Source organism: Brachyhypopomus gauderio, unplaced genomic scaffold (assembly GCF_052324685.1).
Source record: "Brachyhypopomus gauderio isolate BG-103 unplaced genomic scaffold, BGAUD_0.2 sc89, whole genome shotgun sequence".
NCBI lineage: Eukaryota > Metazoa > Chordata > Actinopteri > Gymnotiformes > Hypopomidae > Brachyhypopomus > Brachyhypopomus gauderio.
In genome coordinates, this window is record NW_027506910.1 from 122,270 (window position 1) to 133,159 (window position 10,890).

General features: G+C 55.1%; 1 protein-coding gene across 7 annotated transcripts in view; it reads right to left on the minus strand.

Moving 5' to 3' along the window:
- kdm1a (lysine (K)-specific demethylase 1a) overlaps positions 1–10,890 on the minus strand; it is a 58,735-nt gene that overhangs the window by 43,425 nt on the left and 4,420 nt on the right. For 6 of the 7 annotated variants that reach the window (XM_076992047.1, XM_076992052.1, XM_076992048.1 and 3 more), the window contains 14 exons: positions 9,851–9,984; positions 9,170–9,248; positions 8,893–8,985; positions 8,553–8,659; positions 8,298–8,379; positions 8,040–8,134; positions 7,092–7,109; positions 6,652–6,794; positions 6,051–6,141; positions 5,787–5,921; positions 3,493–3,566; positions 2,956–3,067; positions 2,669–2,801; positions 2,289–2,476 (listed from right to left, as the gene is read on the minus strand). In XM_076992047.1, the coding sequence (XP_076848162.1) occupies positions 2,289–2,476; positions 2,669–2,801; positions 2,956–3,067; positions 3,493–3,566; positions 5,787–5,921; positions 6,051–6,141; positions 6,652–6,794; positions 7,092–7,109; positions 8,040–8,134; positions 8,298–8,379; positions 8,553–8,659; positions 8,893–8,985; positions 9,170–9,248; positions 9,851–9,984 (1,484 nt within the window). The remainder of the gene's footprint in view (positions 1–2,288; positions 2,477–2,668; positions 2,802–2,955; positions 3,068–3,492; positions 3,567–5,786; positions 5,922–6,050; positions 6,142–6,651; positions 6,795–7,091; positions 7,110–8,039; positions 8,135–8,297; positions 8,380–8,552; positions 8,660–8,892; positions 8,986–9,169; positions 9,249–9,850; positions 9,985–10,890) is intronic. The other variant, XM_076992049.1, reaches the window with a different exon arrangement.

Below are 10,890 nucleotides of genomic sequence, written 5' to 3' on the forward strand. Positions count from 1 at the left end.
CCACACCCTCACCCTCTCCCACACCCTTTCCCACACCCTCTCCCACACCCTCTCCCACACCCACACCTCCCCCACACCCTCACCCTCACCCTCTCCCACACCCTCTCCCACACCCACACCTCCCCCACACCCTCACCCTCACCCTCTCCCACACCCTCTCCCACGCCCTCACCCTCTCCCACACCCTCTCCCACACCCACACCTCCCCCACACCCTCACCCTCTCCCACACCCACACCTCCCCCACACCCTCACCCTCACCCTCTCCCACACCCTTTCCCACACCCACACCTCCCCCACACCCTCACCCTCTCCCACACCCTCTCCCACGCCCTCACCCTCTCCCACACCCTTTCCCACACCCTCTCCCACACCCTTTCCCACACCCTCTCCCACGCCCTCTCCCACACCCTCACCCTCTCCCACACCCTCTCCCACACCCTCTCCCACACCCTCACCCTCTCCCTCACCCTCTCCCACACCCTCTCCCACGCCCTCACCCTCTCCCACACCCACACCCTCTCCCACGCCCTCACCCTCTCCCACGCCCTCACCCTCTCCCACGCCCTCACCCTCTCCCACACCCTCACCCTCTCCCACGCCCTCACCCTCTCCCACACCCTCTCCCACGCCCTCACCCTCTCCCACACCCACACCCTCTCCCACGCCCTCACCCTCTCCCACGCCCTCACCCTCTCCCACACCCTCACCCTCTCCCACGCCCTCACCCTCTCCCACGCCCTCACCCTCTCCCACACCCTCACCCTCTCCCACACCCTCACCCTCTCCCACGCCCTCACCCTCTCCCACGCCCTCACCCTCTCCCACACCCTCACCTCTCCCACACCCACACAGTCTCCCACACCCTCACCTCTCCCACACCTCTCCCACACCCACACCCTCACCTCTCCCACACCTCTCCCACACCCACACCCTCGCCTCTCCCACACCCACGCCTCTCCCACACCCACACAGTCTCCCACACCCTCACCTCACCTCTCCCACACCTCTCCCACACCCACACCCTCGCCTCTCCCACACCCTCGCCTCTCCCACACCCTCGCCTCTCCCTCCCCCACACCCTCACCCTCTCCCACACCCTCTCCCACACCCACACCTCCCCCACACCCTCACCCTCTCCCACACCCTCTCCCACACCCACACCTCCCCCACACCCTCACCCTCTCCCACCCTCTCCCACACCCACACCTCCCCCACACCCTCACCCTCTCCCACACCCTTTCCCACACCCACACCTCCCCCACACCCTCACCCTCACCCTCTCCCACACCCTCTCCCACGCCCTCACCCTCTCCCACACCCTTTCCCACACCCTCTCCCACACCCTCTCCCACACCCACACCTCCCCCACACCCTCACCCTCTCCCACACCCTCTCCCACACCCTCTCCCACACCCTCACCCTCTCCCACACCCTTTCCCACACCCTCTCCCACACCCACACCTCCCCCACACCCTCACCCTCACCCTCTCCCACACCCTCTCCCACACCCACACCTCCCCCACACCCTCACCCTCTCCCACACCCTCTCCCACGCCCTCACCCTCTCCCACACCCTCTCCCACACCCACACCTCCCCCACACCCTCACCCTCTCCCACACCCACACCTCCCCCACACCCTCACCCTCACCCTCTCCCACACCCTTTCCCACACCCACACCTCCCCCACACCCTCACCCTCACCCTCTCCCACACCCTCTCCCACGCCCTCACCCTCTCCCACACCCTTTCCCACACCCTCTCCCACACCCTTTCCCACACCCTCTCCCACGCCCTCTCCCACACCCTCACCCTCTCCCACACCCTCTCCCACACCCTCTCCCACACCCTCACCCTCTCCCTCACCCTCTCCCACACCCTCTCCCACGCCCTCACCCTCTCCCACACCCACACCCTCTCCCACGCCCTCACCCTCTCCCACGCCCTCACCCTCTCCCACGCCCTCACCCTCTCCCACACCCTCACCCTCTCCCACACCCTCACCCTCTCCCACGCCCTCACCCTCTCCCACGCCCTCACCCTCTCCCACACCCACACCCTCTCCCACGCCCTCACCCTCTCCCACGCCCTCACCCTCTCCCACACCCTCACCCTCTCCCACGCCCTCACCCTCTCCCACGCCCTCACCCTCTCCCACGCCCTCACCCTCTCCCACACCCTCACCCTCTCCCACACCCTCACCCTCTCCCACACCCTCACCCTCTCCCACGCCCTCACCCTCTCCCACGCCCTCACCCTCTCCCACGCCCTCACCCTCTCCCACTCACCTTATTGAGGTTCCCAAAGCCCATCCTCTGGAGGGCGGTGGTCTTCCACTCTGGCAGGGGGGGCACAAACTGCACTGCAGGTGGTTGCTGCTTCATCACCCCCAGGGGCAGAGTGCACAGCACCGCATCACACTTGTAGATGAAGGTCTGGGTGGTGGAGCGCGTGTTCACGGCTATCACCTCACAGCCTGACAGGAAGACAGGCAGACGCGTACAACAGAGAGAGAGACAGACGGAGAGACAGACAGACAAAGAGGACACAGGCTGAGAGAGAATCTGGAAGATCAGATCATCTACTTCCTCATCCAGCAGCTCAGCTGAAGGGGTGTGTGCAGGTGGTGTGTGAGGTAAGGGGCGTGGCTGAGGAAGGTGTAGCGTACCTGAGGAGGTGTAGCGCACCTGCCGCACGGCCGTGTTGAGTTTTATGTCCAGTCCCTCGGCCAGTGCCACCGGGACACACGAGTAACCGTTCCGCACCGTCAGGTGGCTGCCTGTGAACTCAAAGTCATCGTCCTGCGCACACACACACACACACACGCATCCACACGCGCACGCACACGCACACACACACACCTAATGAGAGACAGTACCACATGTGTACAGATGTACAAACACACACACACACACACACACACACACACACACACACACACACACAAGGTATTACCTGATCCCAGTGTTTTAGAGAGAGCGTGGAGAGAGGTGTGGCATTGGCAAACTCCAGATTTGCAAAGTGCCAGTCCAGGATCTGTCGGTCTCGCGATGAAAGATACACGTCACTGGGTTGGAGGGAGGAAGGGAGAGAGAGAGAGAGAGAGAGAGAGAGAGAGAGAGAGAGAGGGAGAGAGAGAGGGAGGGAGTAGTGAAACACCTGAGTCATGGGCTGGCAGGCACACAGGGACAGAGGGGGTGTGTTCACCTGAACTGCCAGAGCCAAGAGTCGCCCACATCACTGTAGTGTAAGGTGCCCTAACCTGCACCTCCAGCTCGGGTTACGCACAATGTCTGTATGCATGTGGGCAACGTAAGGAGGTGTGTGTGTGTATGTAGTGTGTGTATGTAGTGTGTGTGTGTGTGTATGTAGTGTGTGTGTGTGTGTGTGTGTGTATGTAGTGTGTGTGTGTGTGTGTGTATGTAGTGTGTATGTAGTGTGTGTGTGTGTATGTAGTGTGTGTGTGTGTGTGTGTGTGTGTGAAGGAGATACCTGGGAGGATTTGCTTCTAGTTCCTGTAGTCTTTCCTCAAGTTTTGCCTGCTGCTCAGCAAGCACATCGTATTCCTACACACACACACACCATTATAAAATACTCAATTGCAACCTCACACAATAGCAACACATTCGCACTAACAACAGAGATCATAGCCTTGAACAAAAGGCATATAAAACCCAAATATACACACACACAGACACACACACACACACGCACGCACACCATCTTCCCAGCTCCACACAACTGAGCATCCTCCTTTAACCAGTGTGAAGCTTATCATCACATCAGCCTTGTGTGTGTGTGTGTGTGTGTGTGTGTGTGTGTGTGTGTGTGTGTGTGTGTGTGTGTGTGTGTGTGTGTGTGTGTGTGTGTGTGTGTGTGTGTGTGTGTGTGTGTGTGAAGTAGGCAACTCATGCCAGATGGCCTAATATAGCGTTGTTGTGAAGGAGGAGAGGTAGACCTGAATCAAGCCCAGGCAGACAGGAGCCAAGATCACCTCCGCCTGCCAGCACCCACATCAAAGCACACACACGCACATGTGCTCACACACACACACACACACATGTGCTCACACGCACACACACTCTCTACAGGAAAACACACTGTGCCATGGCGTAACTCCCATCATTTCTAAAACATCATTAGGTTGTTGTGTAAAGACGATTCATGAGCGTTCCACCTTGTTTTACATTCCTCCCCGAGCAGGAGGCCGTCACTCACGGTCTACTCCCACTGACCCCCAGCACCACCTCCTCCACCCGTCACTCACGGTCTACTCCCACTGACCCCCAGCACCACCTCCTCCACCCGTCACTCACGGTCTACTCCCACTGACCCCCAGCACCACCTGCTCCACCCGTCACTCACGGTCTACTCCCACTGACCCCCAGCACCACCTGCTCCACCCGTCACTCACGGTCTACTCCCACTGACCCCCAGCACCACCTGCTCCACCCGTCACTCACGGTCTACTCCCACTGACCCCCAGCACCACCTGCTCCACCCGTCACTCACGGTCCACTCCCACTGACCCCCAGCACCACCTGCTCCACCCGTCACTCACGGTCTACTCCCACTGACCCCCAGCACCACCTGCTCCACCCGTCACTCACGGTCTACTCCCACTGACCCCTAGCACCACCTGCTCCACCCGTCACTCACGGTCTACTCCCACTGACCCCCAGCACCACCTGCTCCACCAGTCACTCACGGTCTACTCCCACTGACCCCTAGCACCACCTGCTCCACCCGTCACTCACGGTCTACTCCCACTGACCCCCAGCACCACCTGCTCCACCCGTCACTCACGGTCTACTCCCACTGACCCCTAGCACCACCTGCTCCACCCATGACTCCAGTCTACTCCCACTGACCCCCAGCACCACCTGCTCCACCCGTCACTCACGGTCTACTCCCACTGACCCCCAGCACCACCTGCTCCACCCGTGACTCCAGTCTACTCCCACTGACCCCCAGCACCACCTCCTCCACCCATGACTCCAGGCTACATGCGTAAAAGGTTATTCCACCTCAGACTACACCACAGTCTGGCTTTCCTTTTAACCTTACTGTAGTTTCAGCCTGGCTATTAGCCGAGACTCGGCCAAACGGGCGTGAACGTGGTTCAACCGCTGAGGATGAAGGCACCAGAAATAAAGTGACCTGGGCTAAACTTCACAAAGGTGCGTGAGAATCTGGGACTGGGTTGTTCTGGGGAGCGGTGTAGATGTGGGCGTGTTCTAGTGGAGAGTGTGGGTACTGGGTTGTTCTGGGGAGCGGTGTAGATGTGGGCGTGTTCTAGTGGAGTGTGTGTTGGGACTGGGTTGTTCTGGGGAGCGGTGTAGATGTGGGCGTGTCCTTGTGGAGAGTGTGTGGGTACTGGGTTGTTCTGGGGAGCGGTGTAGATGTAGGTGTGTTCTAGTGGAGTGTGTGTTGGGACTGGGTTGTTCTGGGGAGTGGAGAGTGTGTAAGATTTAATCTGCCTGGAAAAATGCTTCAAACAAACACCAAATTCAAAGCAGCCACAATTGGGAGGGAGAAAGAGTGAAGTAGCACTGTGAAGAAGCTAGGGAGGGCTTTAGAGAATCCAGTGTATGTGTGTGTGTGTGTGTGTGTGTGTGTGTGTGTGTGTGCCATGTCTGCACCTGTGGTCTGGTCTATCTTTACCCTTAGACTGGCTCAGATGTTTTCTCTTGTTTGAACGCAGGTTAGGTGGGCAACCATACAACCACAAAAAGCTGTCTGTGTGTGGTCCATGGGCATGAAAACTGTGTGTGTGTGTGTGTTACCTTGCAGAGGGCAGTCAGGTCACGGTGTTTGCTCTTGACCAGGAACTCAGCTGTAATGTCTCTGGGAGGCTTCACTTCACTTGCCTCCTTAAACTGCTGATGTAGCTCCTTCACCTTCTCCTTGGTGGCCACCATCTGAGGAAGAAGGAGAGAGAGAGAGAGGGAGAGAGAGAGGGAGAGAGAGGGAGAGGGGGAGAGAGAGGACTATTCATCTGTAGCTAGTCAGTGTGCAGGTTCATTTGTGGTGACTTTCTTCTCCTATACCTTATTAAGCAACTCTTTGAGCTCCTCTTGTGTTTTTACAATCTTTTTCCAGTGTTCAATTTGTTCATCCTTCACATGTTTCTCCTGCAGCCTGGACAACCACACACACACACACCCTCTTAATAAATACTTATCCTCCTGCAGTATGGCAGCACACACACACACACACACACACAGACATTACAGGTGCACAGGGCGACCAGTGAACACATCACACTGCAGCAATGTTTTGTGTCGTAGACCATCATCACAGTTTGTGTAGTAACACTGTGTCTTTCATCCAGTGATATAGTGTTACTGTGGCAAAGGTAATGTGAGATTATGTACCTGTCTGAGTACAGTAGCGGTACTATGATTAAAGCATGTAATCTATGAGAAGCAGTGACTGACTAAGGTCCTGCAAGTGGGTTTGTGATTGGCTGAGATGTTTGCAAGTGGGTCTGTGATTGGCTGAGATGTTTGCAGTGGGTCTGTGATTGGCTGAGATGTTTGCAAGTGGGTCTGTGATTGGCTGAGATGTTTGCAGTGGGTCTGTGATTGGCTGAGATGTTTGGAGTGGGTCTATGATTGGTTGAGGTGCAGCCAGTGCGAGGACACTCACTGAATGACCACCTCAAGAGCCTGGCCCAGAGACACAGGCTTGTTATTAAGGAAGTTAAAGTCCAGCTGATGGCTAAGGTACGAGGTAGCTTCTAGCAGTCTGTTAAATTCCTGTTCCACCATCTCATCTTTCTCCTTTGGAACCTACACACACACACACACACACACACACACACACACACACACACACACACACACACACACACACACACACACACACACACACACACACACACACACACACACACACACACACACACACACACACACACACACACACACACACACACACACCAGACAAAATTATCATCTTGAAGATAACCACAAACAAAACATTTCAGCTGTTAGAGGGGTGAGAATAAACAGCCACACTAGCAAGACTCCAGAAACCAGCTCCGCCCACTCGAGTGGCATGAAATGATCAGAACATGAAATACTCACACTTGTGCATCGCTCGCCCTGCAAGACAGAGAGAGAGAGAGAGGAAGTGTGTGAGGAACACAGTCGTGCAGAAGGCCTGAGAACAGACCGACGTGAAACACCACACCAGCGCTTTGCTCCGCACAGCGACGTTACTGCCTCATTGTTACGGTCAGCATTCCTGCCTGGGGCGGCTGGACGTTAACACAAGAAACGGGAGGGGCCTCTAACATACACGCCCACCTCCAGCGTGACTGGCTCCCATAGACGGCGGGTTCACAGCACATTTACACGTGCCAGTAAACAACCTCAGATTGGTTAAGCTACCTTATTTTTTCACATTTTTAGGATTTGGAAGATTCTCTTGTCCAAACCAGCTCAAATATTCATCAATGTGGCAGCATGCATGCTTGGTTGGGCATCAAAGCCACACTGTTGCTAGCATCTTGATCCACCAGCCCAACCAGGTGAGCTACAGGTGAGCCTGAAGACCAATTATATTCTCAAAAACAGAACAGCTCACACATTCCTTTAGGAGATGGTTCATTGTCACTTTAGTTTGTTGTTGCATTTAACTTTTGAAACACACGCGTGGAGCTATTTCTAATCAAACCGTCTTCGACTAGTTGTGAGGAGGCCCCAGCTCTGGCACACCTGATGCAGCTCACTGTGGCCCCCTGCAGGCCTGGATCTGTGCAGCGCTGCAGAACTGTGCCCAGACACCACCACACGCCACACGGCTCTCCGGGTCGACCCAGTCCTGCACGTGCACCTGATCCAGGACCTGCAGGGGCGGGGGGGTAGATCTGATCCAGGTGGATCAGAGCTGGAGAAATCACGCTCTGCTGAGCATCGAGTTCCTCGTGGCTGAAGCTAACGGCCGTACGGCACCACCTATCCTGAGATACAGGAGGCGTTCTCCTCTACGTGCTCCCGAATGTGCTGCTGTCCGTGTGCTTATGAACTTACCGCTTGGCCGTTAGCCTCGTAGAGGGGGCACTTCTGTTTGATCTTGGCCAGCTCCATGTTCACCTGCTTGCTAATAACAGCCATGGGGTTGCCACCTGAGTTCCAGAGGGAGAGAAGCAGACGGTGAGAACAGACCTAGCAGCAGTTGAGCTGTTGAACATTGCCCCCTGCAGGAGCAAGAAGAATTTGCAGTTGCTAAGCTCAGGCCCGTGCAGCCCTGGCGTTGGAGGTTCGGTAGGAGGTGGAGTGTGACCTGACCCAGGCCCGTGACCACCATGGCTCCCAGGTCTGCCACGTAGTTCCCCTTGCGGAAGGTGGCCACTCTCCCTCCAACACGGTCCTGTCGACAGCAGCAAAACAAGTGGAGTGTAAAACACAAACGGGTCGCGGGACCGTCCGAACCATCACTGAACTGTGAGAAGAGGAAGGGAAGCAGCAGCATCTCCCGAACAGAACCGGGACCGTCTCGCGGCGTGTGTCCTGTGTGCGCGTACGAACGCGAGCGCTACTCACCCTGGCCTCCAGCACCGTGACGTCCATACCGAAACTCTGCAACTGTCTCGCGGCCGCCAGACCAGACACACCTCCGCCAATCACAATCACCTTCCCGGTCTTCTTACCTAAAAACACACACAGACACCCCTCGCATCAGGGCCACACCCACATAGACCTGCCTCACGTCAGGGCCACACCCACACAGACCTGCCTCGCGTCAGGGCCACACCCACACAGACCTGCCTCGCGTCAGGGCCACACCCACACAGACCTGCCTCGCGTCAGGGCCACACCCACACAGACCTGCCTCTCTCCACACCAGCATGGCTCCGGCTTGGTGAGTAAGGCCTCTACTTACTCGGAAGGGGTTTGACTCTCTTGTAGACGCCGAAATTGATCAGCCCGTGTCTCTCCAGGTAGCTGTGGATCCTGTGCACCAGGACAGCATCGCCTGAGGGGACACACACAGCACACCTTTACACACAGCAAAGTCCAGTGTGTGTGTGTGTGTGTGTGTGTGTGTGTGCGTGAGTGAGTGTGTGTGTGCGTGAGTGTGTGTGTGCGTGAGTGTGTGTGTGCGTGAGTGTGTGTGTGCGTGAGTGTGTGTGTGAGTGAAGGTGCAGCGATGGGCTCACTGTTGTAGGGCGCGTCCAGCTGCTGTACGCTGGACTCGAAGGTGAGCTGGACCTTTGGGTTGTCCAACCAGAGCTGGAGCTGGAAACACAGGTGATGGAAAAGCAGAAAGATTCAGGATTCTGGCCAACCCGACGTTGTGTGAATTCCTCCTGACAGAATGACTCTTGGATTGTTTCAGGCCCTTGGTGGCAAAATTATTCTGCACTGACACTGGTAAAATGCTTCAGGATCCATGAAATGACTCAAGACCCACAGACTGACACTGGTGTGTAATGCCACATCTCATCATGAACTCTCTACATTCACTCTACAGACATTCACTCTACAGACATCCCAATGGACACAGCCCAGAACTAAGTGAACCTAGCCGAACACTTTCAAATAATTCATTAACAAACTTTTTTCAAATTAATCTAGCTTCTTTTTACACATAACTGATTTTTTTTTCAAGAATGTCTGCATATTGGACAACTATCCTTCACTCGATGAAAGCAATATCCAGTATAAAAAAAACTTCATAAAACGATACCAGAAAATGTCATATACATGTTTAGCCCTACAACAGTGTCATGGCACAGTGTATGCTTGGACCGGACCAGTTTGTCTGTCGTCCTGATTTGACCTTCCAAACTGCGACTGGTGTCTTAAACCATTCCGACCAATCCGAGGTCTCGTCTTACCGTGCGATTCCGAATGTAGAGGAAGACCTTCTGGGTTTGCTGCGGCCCACTGATGATGTCAGGGAAACAAGCTGCTTCCTGTGAGGTCATCCGGTCATGTGGGAGGCGGCTCTGGAAAGCTGCGCCCTCTAACCCTAAGCAAAAGTCAGGTTATAGGTGAGCCCTCATACTCTCACACGCAGGGACTGTGTCATGGCTCCCAGCTTACACTGGGAATCATTTGTAAGAAAATGCTGTGCGTGCACACACACCCACACACACACCCACAATCAACACAAACAGTGTTTCCACTGACACGCTGCTGGTGCCAAAATGGCAAACAGGGTGATGCTGTTCTTGCAAAATCACAGGTTCTTGGCCACAAACCTTTGTGCTGTTCTGGCTTTAACATTCTGATTTGGTTAGACAGGCGGTTATATACGCCCTCAAAAGAAATAAGTATAATCTGCTGAGGAAAAGCCTGTTCCACCATGTAGTTTATACCAAGTCATCCGGCTTGTTTGCGGATGAAGGAACGCCTACATACACACACATAAATGCAGGGCCCTCGAACCAGTGGAAAGGCTACAAGATCTAGCATGAGAACCAGCACTCTGGTGGTGTAAAAGTGGTAACAGCATCTCTGGTGAGGAGCTCTACTTACACTTACACACACACACACACACACACACACACCGAGCTATGTACTATGAAGTATGAGATGATTCTTTCCAGTGGCACTTCCCTAGCTACCTTTCATAACCAGATACACTGAGCTTGAATAATCACACATCAGGTTAAATGAAGCTGCCTTCTGTACAAATACATTTTGTCAGAACAAATACATTTGCTTCTTTCCTGTTGCTGGCTTTTTACTCAACTTGCAATTCATGGATGCGGATAATACATGTATCTGTAAAATCCTAAAATCCTGCTGGTCTGGGTTCTTCGCTGAAAGCTACTTGGGAGCCAACAGCGCCCCCTTGTGGAGAATACAGCTCGGTTATAGTATTTGAATGAGAGCAAGTTGCAAGAAAGGTCCATGTGGTTCTTTGACTCTA